The 15,711-nt window shown below is 36.8% G+C and overlaps 2 protein-coding genes across 2 annotated transcripts; one reads left to right on the forward strand and one right to left on the reverse strand.

Annotated features, from left to right (window-relative positions):
• Positions 1–113: 113 nt before the first annotated feature.
• Positions 114–7,215, reverse strand: ccdc47 (coiled-coil domain containing 47). Its single transcript, XM_015054618.1, has 13 exons — positions 7,107–7,215; positions 5,534–5,829; positions 5,346–5,447; positions 5,014–5,188; positions 3,777–3,898; positions 3,642–3,707; positions 3,454–3,555; positions 3,225–3,335; positions 2,168–2,253; positions 2,031–2,089; positions 1,402–1,511; positions 834–1,001; positions 114–716 (listed from the first exon to the last, which is right to left on the reverse strand). The coding sequence occupies exons 2-13, from the start codon at positions 5,819–5,821 to the stop codon at positions 636–638; spliced, it is 1,470 nt and encodes a 489-aa protein (XP_014910104.1). The 5' UTR covers positions 5,822–5,829; positions 7,107–7,215; the 3' UTR covers positions 114–635.
• Positions 7,216–8,555: 1,340 nt separating this feature from the next.
• On the forward strand, positions 8,556–13,370 carry dcaf7 (ddb1 and cul4 associated factor 7). Its single transcript, XM_015054619.1, has 7 exons — positions 8,556–8,951; positions 9,140–9,298; positions 10,146–10,257; positions 10,339–10,457; positions 10,918–11,127; positions 12,045–12,162; positions 13,046–13,370. The coding sequence occupies exons 1-7, from the start codon at positions 8,814–8,816 to the stop codon at positions 13,216–13,218; spliced, it is 1,029 nt and encodes a 342-aa protein (XP_014910105.1). The 5' UTR covers positions 8,556–8,813; the 3' UTR covers positions 13,219–13,370.
• Positions 13,371–15,711: the final 2,341 nt, after the last annotated feature.

Genomic DNA, 15,711 nt, shown 5'->3' on the forward strand with positions numbered 1-15,711 from the left:
AGCTTTTTTGTAGCAAAAAAATCCGGATGGATTTGATGTAAAATAATAAAAATAATTTAAAAAACTGATAAATTCATACATTTTGATATTTTTATAAAGGAAACAATAATTGCAATATGACAAAAGGAAAACTTTTATATTTAAAGATTTCAGTGCATTTATTGTTTGCTCAGATAACAATTAGAAACAGCCTGACAGAAACTTATTTCAAATATATATTAAACATTTCCTCGACATTATCGTTTAAAGATTACAATAATGCTAATATATTACCAATGAAATAACAGCAATGCTTTCAGTCCTTTAAAAATGTGGCTCAATATCGTCTAGTAGTGTCCTGCTCACCAGCAACTGTTTAAAAACAATCATTAGGTTTTTTTTCAGACAAACATTTGAGAAATGTTTAAAAAACAAACAAACTTGATGCCCAGAGACTCATTTGACGGATTTTTCTCCGTTTTTTAGGTTTTAATCTTGTCAAGTGGAGCAGCAGGTGAAACCAACAGCAAAGCCAGACACAATCGGAGAGTTTGATGGAAGATTTCTGGCTGAAGTTGTGGGAGTTGAATGGCAGTAGCAGGAAGAAAAGCTGAGCAAAGCACTGATTCTCCATGTGCTTTAATGCTTTTTCTCTTTCACATGGCTTTCACTTTGATCTGCTTCATCTTCATCTGCTTCTTCTCAATCTTCTTCTGCTCACGCCGCTGCGCTGCTTCCTGGAGGAACAAATGGGAGGAGACCAAAGAATAGCTGAAGTCCAAAACCGAAACAGAACATTCGTGTGGTTTTCTTAAAGTCCGTAATTAAAGCAGAAGTTGGGGCGGGTGTCAGACCTCCAGGCGGCGTTGTCTCTCAGGATCCTCTTCGTTCATGATCCTCTCCTTCTCGGCCCTTTTCTTCTCCTCTCTGCGGGTCTGGGCTGCTTCCTGGCGCTGAGCGTGGGTCTGTTTCAGGAAGTTTTCCTCAACCCGAGCTCGGTTTCTGTCCGCTTTCTGCTTTCCCTAAACACACAAGGAGGATTTTAGACAACGTACCTCCTAAAATATATAATTAATGAGAAGGTTTTGTGTTTTTAAAGGTGAGTTATGTTTCCTAGAACAGATTAAGAAAGGCCTATGACCTGTACAAACAAGTTGACATTTTTTGCACAAAGTCATTCTTGGATAATGAGAATTTGTTATAATCAGTTGAGAATGAGCTTCTTTTAGGGCCTCTGTCACTTTAAATCCAAATAAGCTGCTGCTGGCCACGCCCCCCACTCAATGTTTACATGCACACATAAAAATGGCTGCAAAAAGATGCGCAATTATACAACCGTACAACTTTGAAAAGCAGAAGTGGAGGCTCCTGCACAAGTGGTTTCATTTGTTGTTGACTAAGTCACTGAAGCGTTTCACTCACCTCTCTGTTCAGACGGAGCTTCTTGACCTTATCGATGCTGTAGATCACCATGTTCATGAGCGGAAGCAGAGAGTCCATGTCTTTGGGAGACGTGCTGCCGAAGCCAGGCACTGCAGAGCGAAACATCCAGAAAAACTCAGCAGAATTTTAAGCGTGTAGGACGGCTGGGCGCACAGATCGATTTCAGTGATTCATTGAATTTTTGGAATTTGGAAAATCTGGATTTTTTTTCCCCCCTCACTAATGCTCACACTGGGTTTCCATAGTTACGAGTGATGTCAGCACGCCCAAGTCGGCCATCTTGTTTGACAAGCTTGTTTTGTTTTACAGCTTCTATTAAATTTGAATTTGAGGTCAGATAAAATGTAACCGTCAGGCTAAGATTTTTATTGTTTTTCTTTTACAATAATAAAGTGAAAACAATAAAGTCACAAAATGCTAGAGTAAAGTCATAATATTACCAGAATAAAGTTGTAAAATTAGAAGAATTAAGTAGTAATTTGATAGAGTCCAACATGAAAACAAAAAAAAAAAAAAAAAATTGGTTAAAATTGGAAATTGGACCTGGTATGAAACATTAACCTTAAAATATGGTGTTTAGGTGACGACACAGCAGAAAAACTCCTCACCATTAAATGTAAACAGTAGAGTCTTCTTGGTCTCAGGCAGCTTTAACGGCTGACCCTCCCTGCAAAACAAAAACCTTCAGCATCACAACAGCAAAACGAGGTTCTGCTCCAGAAACGAACGATAACCAAATACTCACTCTTGCATAATTTTTGGACCAGAAAACTGATCCGAGAAATGGATCGACTCGATCTTGTCAGCATGGTTGGTGATGTAGTGTACCATCTGAAACGAGAAGAGCCCAGAAGCAGAACCTGAGTTACAGAGTTGAGTTTATACTTTAGGGATGCAAGTTATCGATTAATGAGTCAATCAGAAGTTGGTTGATCCAATAAACTGACTAATGATTAATTGATAAGCAGATATTTTAAGAAAATATCTGTTTATCCAGAGCTTTCAAAACTTGGTCAATATGGAAACCCAAAGGCGTTTTCTCTTGTATCCAGATGGTCAAACATATTTATACAACATATTTTTCATAACATGTTGAATTATAAAAAGTTTTAAGGTTATTTTGTATCAGCTCTGACTTAACAGAAAATAAACAGGTTTTCTGACATAATTAGACGCCTTTATAAAATATAGCAAAACAGGAGCCTCTTGGGTCGCTGAATAGAAAAATAAAAGATGAAAAGATGAAGTAAATAATTCTCCATGAACAGAGATGTTCATATTTTAGCACTGTCTGTGCTTTCTCTTGTAGGAATGTTAAATACTCGCTTCAGGAAGTGCATTAGTGACAGACATCAAAATCAACCTTTTTTTATTGGCATCATGTTTTTTCCCCCATCATTTACAATTTTTCCATTTTTCTGTAGATAGAAAAAAAAAGAAAAGAAAAATGGAGTAAATTTCTGCCACACAACTCAAACATTTTGGGATTAATGTCAAATGTTTTGGTCGAAAAACTAGGAAAATCTGTGAGCTTCAAAAGTTGTAACAACATTCCTAATACGCTGCTGTAGTTGGGACCGTTCCTCTTTCCCATTCTGGCATGCCTCCGCCATATTTATTTCTGTATCAACTTAACTCTTCTTAAGGATGACCAGAGGCGCCCCCTGTTGGACGGAGGCTAAACAACAAAACTAAAAGAAGTTCTAAGCGGACGTTATTAGTTAATCGAGTGGAATTAATTTTAATCTACAATTAATCCTAAATAGATTGTTTGCGTCCTTAGTAGTAATTAGGGGAATCACCTTGTTATCCATCACACCATCCGTTACTTCCCCCATCTCACTGAGAATTGCCATGGAGTCTGGAAGACCATATTTCGCCCCCGACTTCGGCTTGTCGCTGCAGAACTCGCTCTATTAAAAAAAAAAAAAATATATATATATATATATATATATATATATATATATATATATATAGTTAATTTAAATATTAAAAATGAGGCAACACAAAAACAATCACAAAATTATTTACCAGGTCCTGCATCTCCTTCTGCAGCCGAGCCATGGCTTTCTTGGAGCCCACAGCAAAGACGAAAGTGTCCATGTCTTCGTCGTTAAGCGTCACTTTGACTTGCTGCAGAGAAAAACCCAGACAGCACAGCTGAAGCTCTGTGCAGAGGAAGAAAACGTTTCTACATCTGCTGCAGCAGAAACTCTTACCACTTGGTCAGAGGCGGGCCTCATCATCCTGGTCACCGTGTTCAGGAGGTCCTGCCTCTTCAGGAACTAAAAAGAACCAGCAGCAGGTTCAGAAAACACCGACAGGGGAGGATTTAAATGGCTGTAAGCAAATACCTTGAGTTGAATCAGCATTCCTTCACAGCACACACGGCCAGAGCACCACAGATTATAGATGTGTTCGTTTTCCTGATTCAGCTTCCCAGTGCTCACAGGTTCTTTACTGGTGCCGTCATCGCCTGGAGTACAGATCAATGCCAAGAAATCACTAAATCTATCGAATGAGAGACACGTTTTATGTGACTGACCAACAGAAAAACAGCACATAACTATGAAGTGGAAGGAAAATTACATTTTCCAATTTTGCAACAGATTCTATTGGATTAAACTTGACCTAGACTTTGACTGGGCCATTCTACCACATGAATATGATTTGGTCTAAATGATCACACTGAAGTGAGGTGGTTAATTTGTTGTCCTGGAGGAAAGTGAACCTACTTTCCCAGTATGAAATATAGCAAAACAGATTTATTTTAACTTTCTTTTAAAAAAGATTTCTTGCCACTCTTCAATAAAGAAAAGGTTTGTACAAAACATGCCAATGCAAACTAATGTCAACTGAACATTTCTTACAAATGAAGTTAAATTAGTATTTTAAAAATGAGCATCAATAGATTTTAGGGCTGAAATGATTAATCAGATAAATTGTGATTAATCAATTACTGAAATAAACTAATTTAGTAATTGATTAATCGTTACATTGAATATACAAACTAAAAAAAGACAATTTGATAAAAGAACAATACATCCGCAGCAGTAATTAAATCAAATCTGTTCAAAATATGCACACATTTTGCATAAAAAAAGCCCATAAAATATGTAAAGCAGCTTTACAAAATAAGTGCCACAAAACAAAACACCATTATGAAATGAATAAATAATTAAAAATTAAAACAAATCTTGAAATAAATAAAAAATAAAGGAGGAAAGAATGTATTTTGTAAATGTTTTATTTCATTGAATATTTATTAGTTTTTAAAAAGCAATATATTTTTTATATATTAAATAAATAAAAAAATCAAAAGCATGTGCCAATTTTCATTCAATTAATTGTCAAAATAATCAATAGATTAATCGATACCTAAAATAATTGTCAGTTGCAGTCCTTGTAAGTTTGGAAAACTCATGTATAATTTTCCATGCATATCAGATCTATGCACTCCTTTCTATTACATGAAATTAAAACAAGACAAAATATGGAACCATTCCAACAACATGAATGCTTTGGCAAGGCGTTGTGCACCGACAAATCCTGGGGGGTTTAATGATTCAAAGAAAAGACGGACAGACTCACCCACAAGTGCAAAGTTGCTCTCCAGAAGTTCCCTGTGGGAGTTGAACCAGGCCTGAGCGAGTCGGCTGTTCTTGTTCTTCCCTATGATGTAGTTCATGATGTAGCACAGTAAACCCGTCACCATCAGGATCTCCATGTAGTAACTCTCCCAGCTGTTCTGCAGGTGTGCAGGAACCTGCAGACATAATATTCAGACGGATAAATGCAGATCAACATCTGACTGTCAGAAATGTATCTAAATCACATCCCAGGACTAATTCTACTAAAATGTAAGGTCTTGGTATTATAAAATACAGCTGAATTAACTCCCAGAAGCTTTAAACCTGTTTTACCGTGTGGATTATGAGCGGGTCCTTCATGGAGTGGCCCGTCTTCTCCATGTCTCCAATCCCCTCAAACTCCTCCTGGTCGTATTTGCTGTACATATCTTGATCCTTGGAAGAAATTACAATTATATCAATTATGGTACCAATCAATCAATCATAAAAATACCCTTTAAATAAATGCTAAGGTAACATACTTGCGTGTCGGAGTCCTCGAAACCGTCCTGACCATCCTCCAGCTCCACGGTGGCTTCATCTTCATCGTCTTCAGTCTGTGAGGAAGGTGATGAGACGCGTGGCGGCGGGGCCGTCTCCGCCTCGGCTGTTAAATCATCATTCATGTCCTCAAACTCTGCGAAGTCATTGTCGTCAAAGTCTGCCAGATCCTCGCCTTCGTCAAAGTCGTCATTGTAACGTCCTCTGGAGGCAGGAAGGGCCAGGAGGAGCAGCAGGGTGGGAACCAGGAAGAAAAACGCACTTCGCATGCTGCAGTCTGAATTAAATATGGGTAAAAACACAAAATAAAGTTTCACAAAATGTTGCAGAAAATTACAAACCCATCCCAAAACAAAAGCTTTTACCCATCAGAGAATAGAAAAACTACTATTTTAGCTTTGAAAACAAAACAAAGGCGTATAGTTTAGAAAAAAATCGTCCGAATCAGTGTGAGAAATCCTGCATTACTTTAATTTGAAGTGAAAGAAGTTACAAAAACTTGCTGCTGCTGGTGAAATGTACCAGTCATTACAACATCATGTTCTAGGGTTTATTTTCCTCAAATGCAACCGTTTTATATCAAAATATTAAGTCGCAGTGAGTTCACATTAAACCCAAATGAAAAAGGAAGAAATGTTTGAGAGAAAAAGAAGCATTTAGGGTTGAGATATCATAAGAAAATCTGACAGAAAATCTGAATAAAGCTGCAGAAAATAAAGATTTTCTTACAATATGAAAGATTTGAAGAAACTCCAGTCAAATAATAATGAATGCAACAGTTAACTAAAATAAGTTTTATCTTATTTTAGGTCATAGTGGCTGATCTAGTTCTCTGAAGAATCAAAACCAAACACGGAGAAGCAGGATTCAATCTTATTATTGTTTTCCTTTATCAAACCGATCTAATGTAATGCTATTCTGTTATTTTATGTCAGCATAATGTAGAGAATTGCTTTGTTTCTGAAATAAGCTTTACAAATACTTTCTAGATTAATCGACGAACATCTACACAACAAATCCCCAAGTGGAAAACATCCCTGACAACTGAAGCTCAGTAGACAATAACGAAGGAAAACGGCTACTATGTTTTGTCACCACACTAATTTTTTCATAAATTAAACTTTTAAATTAACGCGAATAAAAAAAAAGTAGATATTTAACCGTTTAAGAGCTCACTTATTCGGACAAACTTCCAGTTGGTGTAAGTTTGTGGCTAAATCTGAACAAGTACTGCTGCATTTAGTGTGTTTACAAGGTTGATTACAAGCTAACGCGATTAGCTGTCAAACTTTTTGAAATTGTAGCAGAGTTCTAGTTAAAAATTACTAATGACATGTGGATTAAAACCCCAAAGATGCAGTCAACCAAACCCATCCCCCAACTCACACTCACTAATTCTCACTCACTGTTAGCACGTTTACCATTAGCATGCTAACAGGGGCTAACTAACTGTCCAACAACCGAAGACCTGAGAGGGAATCTGTCCATTTTCTCCTCAACACGGCGGGGGATAAACAACCCCGATAAGACTAAATGTGTGAACAAGTATCTTACCTGGTTTCTAGCAGTGTCAATAAAGGTAAAGCTGGTTATGAATAAAAAATCGGAACTGTCCTTGACGTGATGTTAAACCTAAAGCGGGGTACTTCCTGTCCACGCAGGAAAAACCCTTTCAAAATAAATTTTTTTTAACCCGTTATGGACTAGTGATGCTAACATACGGGGGTCCAAAACTACAAATATTATTTCCAGTTTTGAGTTTGAAGTTGTTTTTACTGATGTTAAGTATCAAAGAAACGGAAATGTTAGTATTTATCAGTAACACTCTAAAACACAGAGTTGTAAAAATCTTAAAATTTTGTGCATGTATTCACCTTTGACTTGAAGGATTACTTCACATTACAAAATATTTTATATGTAATAATAAATATATAGTTATTATTATCATAATATTTCTTTTGTGAAACAAAACACTTTTAGGACAGCACAGAAAATGGATCTTTCACTATTTAGCTGTATTTGTAACAACCAATTGTTAATATTATGTTTGGTTGTATTTTAAACAAAACAGCATTGATGAAAAAGCAATGATTGTTCAAAAACATATTTTGACTCAATTTCAAAGTGCTGTTTGGGGAATAGCAGCATCAATTAAAAAAATGAATACATTAGGATTCATACCGAAATTTACACTAATGATACGTGCAATATAAGGTAATAATCTCTAACTAATTTCATAAATGAATCACGGTCTGTTTTTAGTAAAAAGTAATTAGAAAATCCAGATATTAAATTACAATGTTTATATTATTTACCCCATGTTTATTATTATTGGAAATTACGAAGAAACAGACATTTTCTTTCAATGTAAACCATTTTCTAAATCAATGTAGTTTTTCAGTTATACTTCTAACTTCAAAACAGTAACATTTAAAGCTCGTCTGTGGCAACCAGAGATTTCCAATGCATATTTTAAAACTGAATTGATTACAGTACAAACTATAATTTGTGATGTAATTAAAATATTTTACAGAGTTATAAGATGGAATATTTTAAACAAATCATCCTTCCACTCATTGTCCACACCCGCATATAGTTATAAATAAAACTCCTAAATAAGGTAATGTTGCCAGGAACAGTAAACAGTCGTCCTCTTGTGGTCGCAGTGAGAAATTTCAACTGTTTGTGAAGTAGGAATAAACAACGTATACTTCCGGTACAAACCTTCCAGACTCATAAAAATACATAAATAAAAGAAATGAATAAATAAAAAAGTAAATACTTTTGAAAAAAACAATAAGACAGTAACGTAACTGCCATGATAATGACGTTTTTTTTATCAACACAATAACATGTTCTAAGACAACTTAAAACAAATAAGACATACTTATATAATTTGGGGGTACATTAATACTTCATTCGGGGTTTTTCTTCCGTAAAATGGAGGAAACTTCGGGAACGTAGCGTTTTAAAAGCATTGTTGGTGATTTTATTTCGAAAATAACCACCGGAAGTTGATCGCTTTCCTCAAAACCTGACGATTTGATGGCCCCAACGAAAAATGCTACCCTTTGTTAGCAGAAGTGGTGAAAAATCACGTCTTCATTGAGGTTATCTACATCGATCAGTCGTTTTCAGTCGACATCCTTGTATTTATTATCTTAAGTGAAACTAATTAGTTGTATTTTACTCAAAGGTTAACTTCTCCGACAGTTAGTTAGCAGGTTAGCTGCCCAGACAAGAGCCGCAGCTCGGGAGAGGATGTCTCTTCACGGGAAAAGAAAAGAAATCTACAAATACGAGGCGCCATGGACGGTGTATGCCATGAACTGGAGCGTCCGCCCGGACAAACGCTTTCGGCTGGCTCTGGGGAGCTTTGTGGAGGAATACAACAACAAGGTGCGCAGCGTGTTTTCATTAGCAGCTAGCTTCAGATTAGTGCTAACCTCCCTGCGCACCGAGGCTCAAAACATCACTTATGACTGTGCTATTGTCTTCAATAACACATTTATAGGTGACGTTTTGTCCAGTTGTCGTGTTCTTTAGGGCTTTTGCCGTCTTTACCAGCTTATCTGTGTTTATTTCAGGTTCAGCTGGTTGGTTTGGAGGAAGAGAGCTCAGAGTTTGTCTGCAGGAACACCTTTGATCATCCTTACCCCACCACCAAGATCATGTGGATCCCAGACACCAAAGGAGTTTATCCAGACCTGCTGGCCACCAGTGGGGACTACCTGCGCATATGGAGGGTAAGATGAGCCATTATAAAGTCCATACAAATCAGAGGAGTGTGGATATTTTCCAGCAATGAATACATTTGGAGAAATGTTTGTCTTTACAGACTTTACTACCTGCATTTTTCAATTACAATGGCGTATTAGTGCCATTTTATACTCAAATTCAAATATACTTTAATTTCACAAAAGGAAATTATATATTTAAAAACATATAGAAAACATCAGAAATTTTGAGGTTAATCTCAGAAATTTTCTAGAAAGTAACTTGGAAATTTCTGAGTGTGAAAAGTTAAAAATTTTCTAGAAAATAATTCCAAATATTGAGGTTTATCTCATATTTTTGAGAACAAGGACACTTCTCAGTTTGAAAAGTCACAAAATGTGCTAGAAAATTTTTTTAAAATTTGAGGTCAAGTTCAGAAATTTTCTAGAAAAAAAAACATGGCAATCTCTAACATTCAAAAGTCAAATTTGCTGGAAAAAAGGTGAGAAACTTTTAGATTAACCTCTGAAATCTTCCAGAAAGTAACTTGGAAATTTCTGAGTTTGAAAAGTCAAAAGAAAATTGCTACAAAAAAATTAAATATGGAGATTTATCTCATACATTTTAGAGAAAAAAAACTAACATTTCTGAGTTTGAAAAGTCAAAAAGTATGAGAGGAAAAATTACAAATTTCTAGGTTAATTTCTGAAATTTTCAACAAAAAAAACTTGGAAATTTCTGAGTTTGAAAAATAAAGAAAAACTGAGAAATTTTTAGAATAATGTCAGAAATTTTGAGAAATTTCTGTCTGATACCAGTCAGTTGTGGCCAAAGTCTGGCCACCCCTGATTTAAATCAGTCTTGATCGTGTTGCAGGTCAGTGACACAGAAACACGCCTCGAATGTCTGCTGAACAACAACAAGAACTCCGACTTCTGCGCTCCGCTCACCTCCTTTGACTGGAACGAAGTTGATCCCAATCTGCTTGGTAGGAAATAAAATGAAGAAAACTCCTTTAGTTTCCATCGTATCTTTTATTGGCTTTAAATGATTTCTTTGTGTGTTTCAGGAACATCCAGCATCGACACCACCTGCACCATCTGGGGCTTGGAGACCGGTCAGGTGTTGGGACGAGTCAACCTGGTTTCCGGACACGTGAAGACTCAGCTGATCGCTCACGACAAAGAGGTCTGGATTTTATTTTGTTTATTTTATTTCTTCTCCATATGACCCAAATTTAGTTTTTTGTTGTTGATCTTTAAAGTTGTTTTTTATCAATAGGCTTCAGGTTCATTTTTTGGTTATTTTTATTCTATTTCATTCAGACTCTTTCCAATGACACCAAGCTTCAAAGTCTAGTTCATGTTTCAACACAATAATATAAAAGAGGCCTTTTTTTCATGTAGGGCTGAAATGACTAATTGGATTATTCGTCATTAATCGATTATTGAATCGTCAACTAATTTAGTAATTGATTATTGTCAAAAAAACGCCATTTTCTGTTCCAAAATTTAATACATTAAAGGCAGGCTAAATTACAGCGAACATTTAACGAAAAGTTATCATTTAAAACTTATTAGAATCATGATTTAAATTCAGAGCTTAAATTTAAATGTAAGTGTTGAGGAACGTTGTGGTGTGTTTTCAGGTTTACGACATCGCGTTCAGCCGCGCGGGCGGAGGCAGAGACATGTTCGCCTCGGTGGGCGCCGACGGATCCGTCCGCATGTTTGACCTCCGACATCTAGAGCACAGCACCATCATCTACGAAGACCCCCAGCACCACCCGCTGCTCCGCCTCTGCTGGAACAAGCAGGACCCCAACTACCTGGCCACCATGGCCATGGACGGCATGGAGGTCAGGTTGCATTATTAATGTCTTCTCATGCAAATAGCTTTTCTATGGACTTAAGGTTCTATTACAGTATTTTACCCACAGAACTATTACTTGTTTTTTAGGTGACTGTATTGCTGCCACTATGTGTCACAGCAATTATAGCCCCACAAACACAATTAATGCTTTTTGAAAAACATAAAAAAGTGTGATTTGTATTGCTAAACTGCACATTTTAACTTTTATTTTCTAATTTATTGGTATGTATTGAACAAATAGTGGAGAAGTTAGTAAAACTATCAATCCTGACAATAAGGATGGTTTTGGGGGCCTTTAAACATCATTAACTGCACTTTATTGTGACAACAATAAATGAAAATTCTTATCACAATAAAAGCCCAACCCTATTAGTTTCTAGTGCAAATATTTTAATACAAAGTTCTAGTTACATAATTAATTTTTCAATCAACATATGAAACGTTCAGCCCTTCCTGCTTGACTCAACATCAACACAGTGCAGGTCTAATCTATCCATCGATTCATTTTTGGATTGACCAATTACTAACTGGATAGCCAACGACACTTGATAGGTATTTTCCATAATTTGAAGTTAAAACGATTCTACTTGTGGAGTTTTGGGTAGAACATATTTACAAAGGGTTTTTTTAATCCTAAATGCAAAATGTGTATATATTTTAGACAGTTTTGCCATAATAATAGCTCTGGTTTTTAGGGCCTGTGTACTCCAGCTAATCTATTACTAAATTAGTTGACAAATATTTAGTAATCGTTTCAGCCTATATAGTCATACAAGAAACTGCACATTCGTTTACATTTCTGGTGCTTCTTGCTAGAAGTTTGCCTATGTGAGTAGATTGTTCAGTATTTATGAAAAGCTGCAGTAAATAAAAAGCTTTTAAATTCATATTCCTGTTCTCCAGGTTGTGATCCTGGACGTTCGCGTGCCGTGTACTCCCGTGGCTCGGCTCAACAACCATCGCGCCTGCGTCAACGGCATCGCCTGGGCGCCTCACTCCTCGTGTCATATCTGCACTGCAGGTGAGTTTGGAAGTTAAATGTTGTTGGGTAAATATCAACGGTGACCTACTACTCAAAATTCACATTTTGCATGGTTTCTGTAATCCCATTTGGATCTATACTTCTTCTAAATACAACCGAAGCACTTAAAAAAAAAAAAAAAACACAGTTGTTTTTTGGCAAAAGAAAAAGAAAGAAGAATACCTTTGATAGTTAACCAGAGAAGAAATTGACATAATTTCCAACAAAACCTTTGGAATGTAACATAACAAATCAGCAGGCATTGCACCGTTACCAAGCAACCCCGGCAAAGTTCCACCCGTTGCCTAGCAACCTAAACTGAGCTCCAGCATGTTTAGTCGGCTGTAAAACAGTTTACAATGGTAAACTGTATTTTCTATTTACTTAGATTATGTTTGACAAATTTTGTTTTTTATTTGAAACATTTAACCTGAAAAACAGGGGAACAAGCCAAAGGCGGAAGTACTTTTTTGCAGCACAAAGTCTGAATATTCTATTGTTAAAGCTGGAAAAGACAAATGTTTTGTTTTTGACTTACCATCTAGAAACCACTGGCTGAATTGTGTTGTTTTTTTTTTGTGTGTAGGAGGCTCCACTTCTGCTTTTTAAAGATGTACGGTTGATAATTGTGCATTTTGCAGCCATTTTCCCGTGCGAGTGTAAACGCTGAATTGGGGGGCGTGGCCAGCAGCAGCTCATTTTGATTTAAAGTGACAAGATGCCATAAAACAGCTCATCATGAACTGTGCAAACAGAAATCTCATTATCTAAGAAAGATTTTGTGCAAAACATGTTTTGTATCGCCCATAAACCAATCCTAACCTTTCAAAGGAAGCATGACGGGTCACATTAAATATCCTGATGTTTTTCCTTCCTTTCTCAGCCGACGACCATCAGGCTCTGATCTGGGACATCCAGCAGATGCCGCGCGCCATTGAAGACCCCATCCTGGCCTACACCGCCGAAGGCGAGATCAACAACGTTCAGTGGGCATCCACGCAGCCGGACTGGATCGCCATCTGCTACAACAACTGCCTGGAGATCCTGCGCGTCTAAAGCCGTAGAAAACGAGCGCCCCGCGTTCCGCTTTTGGACTTTCCAGTAGCTCTTGTCCTCCAGCTTTCAGGACGAAGAGTGAACTTTCTCTGAAGTTGGTTTACATTTATCTGCTCTTCTAATAAACGTGTAAGCTCTTATTTATTTTTGCTCAGCAGCTGTAGGAAGTGTTGATGTTTCCTTGAGGTTTTTTAAAAAAATACTTCTCAGCTGTGAGATGATTCAGAGCGGTTTAGATCTCATGCATTTCATCTGTTTTATTTAGTTTGAGGTTGATACAAACTGCTGTAGGTGGCAGAACACTGCAAAAACATGAAATTACCAAGTATTTTTTTATCTATTTTTTGTGCAAATATCTTAGTACACTTTAAAAAAGGCAAAACTAACTTTTGAGAAAGATATGAGCTTGTTTTAAGTCAACAATTCCTTAATATGAATAAAAAATTACTAGTTCAAGTGACAGATTATTTCATTTGTAATATGGGAAAAATATTAAACAATTAAACTAGTACTTTTTTAAAATCAATATTATTGACTTAAAATAAATTCCTATCTTGTAGTAAAATTAATTTTAATTAAGATATTTCCACAAAAACAACAAAAAACCTTGGTAAGATTTTGTTTTTGCAGTGAAAATATGTAGGATTAACTCGTAGCCTTGTGGATGCATACCATGTAATTGGTCAATAAAGCATCTGTACGATATATACTAGTCTCGTTTACCTAATGTGGGAGTTGAAGATGTTCCTCTGTGCTGCAGCCGACATTTAAAGTCTACCAGAGCAATGGTGGCTCCTTAAATACCCTCTTTCTTCTTATTTGTTGAGCGTTCATTGTTTGAAATGTTGCATTTTTTCCTCAGTTTGAGTGAAGTTTGAAATGAGTTGACACAGCTTTCTGCTTCTCTCTTATTTTGTCGTCTTCAGTCCTGTCCTTGTAGCATGCCATTGCAAGACAAAATGTACATAAATATAAATATATCAAACTTAAGATGTTGGTAAGCCAAGTGTTCATGTTGTAGTGTTTTTTCATAAAGTTTAATATTGAATTTGCTCTAATAAATTGTAACCTCCCCATGACTTAAAAACCAACTTTTAGTTGTTTTATTTACCTAATTGTGTTTACCTTTTTATGTATCTAATAAGTTAATTCAAAAACAAATTAAATTTTGTTGTGGAAGGACTATTTAACCTCATATTTTATCCAGGGGTGATCAAAGTGTGGCCTGAGGGCCATTTGTGGCTCTTAAATTGATTTGTTGGTTTTTTTTGTGCCTTCCCCACCCCCCAACTCCAATGTATTAAAATTTGTATTTTTATAAAATATTGTTTTACAACCAAACTTTTATGAGTAGAACTACGTTGATCCAGATATTTTACTGAAAAGATGACTTTGCTTTATCCAAATTAGCTGGTATGTAAATTATTAAACTTGGTGAAATATAACAAGTTTATATCACTTTGGGTTTGATTTTCCAAGAGTGATCCAAATCCTGTTCTTATAACTGGGAATAAACAGAGCCCAAAAATCTGAAAAAAAAAAAAAAAGCCTACAACTACAAACTTTTTAAGTTTCGAATCTATGATAAGTACTTTTGACTTGGGTAATCCAACATTGGAGGGCGTTCCAGTTGATTTTTTCAACTGGGAAGTTGGAATTTCCCAGTTTCAAGAAGGACAAAAACACAGCAGACGTCACGGCCAAACATCACTGCGTTCTGTGACTGGAGACGACTGCGGCTAGTCTGAACCAGCTAGCTGCGGCTAGTCTGAACCAGAACCAGCTAGCTGCGGCTAGTCTGAACCAGCTAGCTGCGGCTAGTCTGAACCAGCTAGCTGCGGCTAGTCTGAACCAGCTAGCTGCGGCTAGTCTGAACCAGCTAGCCGCCATGACGGACGTTGGAAGTGAGGGACGGGAGTTCAACAGAGTGACAGAAATTGTTTTCCAAAAGTTGTTTTTTTTCCAGTTTATCCATGGCGTCTATTTTTTCTAGTTAATCTAATTTGTCTGTGAACGTAACACACCCAGTTGGGGCTCAAAGTCGGTGATATTTACAAAAGTGTGAAATAGCTAGCATAGAAACCGACTCATACTTTCTTCCTCCTGATGTGTTGATCAAATTGCCAACTTTGCCAGAATTCACACCTCATAATTTATATCACTATCTCATGAACAGTGTTTCCCTTTACACCGGAGCAGCATTAAAAACGTACAAAATACGAGAGGCTAGCTACAATGGGGCAACTGCGCAGCGCCCTATGACAATTTCTTAAGTGACATCAACTAAATCAGTGTTTTTCAACCACTGTTCCGCGGCACACTAGTGTGCCGTGAGTGATCGTCAGGTGTGCCGTGGAAATTATTCAATTTCACCTATGGCACCGTATTTTCCGGACTACAAGCTGCTACTTTGAACCTTGCGGATTGTAGCCCGGTGCGGCTTTTCTGTGTATTTTTCATCAACCACCAGGGGGCTCTCTAGCAGGAAGTGAA

The sequence above is a fragment of the Poecilia latipinna genome, unplaced genomic scaffold, assembly GCF_001443285.1.
Source record: "Poecilia latipinna isolate Pla-1442-1.1 unplaced genomic scaffold, P_latipinna-1.0 Scaffold1264, whole genome shotgun sequence".
NCBI lineage: Eukaryota > Metazoa > Chordata > Actinopteri > Cyprinodontiformes > Poeciliidae > Poecilia > Poecilia latipinna.

What these genes read in the sequence shown, in the direction of transcription:
- ccdc47 (XM_015054618.1), bottom strand. Translation starts at nt 5,821, where the DNA reads ATGCGAAGTGCGTTTTTCTTCCTGGTTCCCACCCTGCTGCTCCTCCTG. An exon ending in TCTACTGTTTACATTTAATG is followed by an intron (nt 1,512 to 2,030) that starts GTGAGGAGTTTT and finishes TTCGCTCTGCAG; the next exon opens with TGCCTGGCTTCGGCAGCACG. An exon ending in AGCTCCGTCTGAACAGAGAG is followed by an intron (nt 1,002 to 1,401) that starts GTGAGTGAAACG and finishes TTGTGTGTTTAG; the next exon opens with GGAAAGCAGAAAGCGGACAG.
- dcaf7 (XM_015054619.1), top strand. Translation starts at nt 8,814, where the DNA reads ATGTCTCTTCACGGGAAAAGAAAAGAAATCTACAAATACGAGGCGCCA. An exon ending in ACTACCTGCGCATATGGAGG is followed by an intron (nt 9,299 to 10,145) that starts GTAAGATGAGCC and finishes ATCGTGTTGCAG; the next exon opens with GTCAGTGACACAGAAACACG. An exon ending in TGGCCATGGACGGCATGGAG is followed by an intron (nt 11,128 to 12,044) that starts GTCAGGTTGCAT and finishes CCTGTTCTCCAG; the next exon opens with GTTGTGATCCTGGACGTTCG.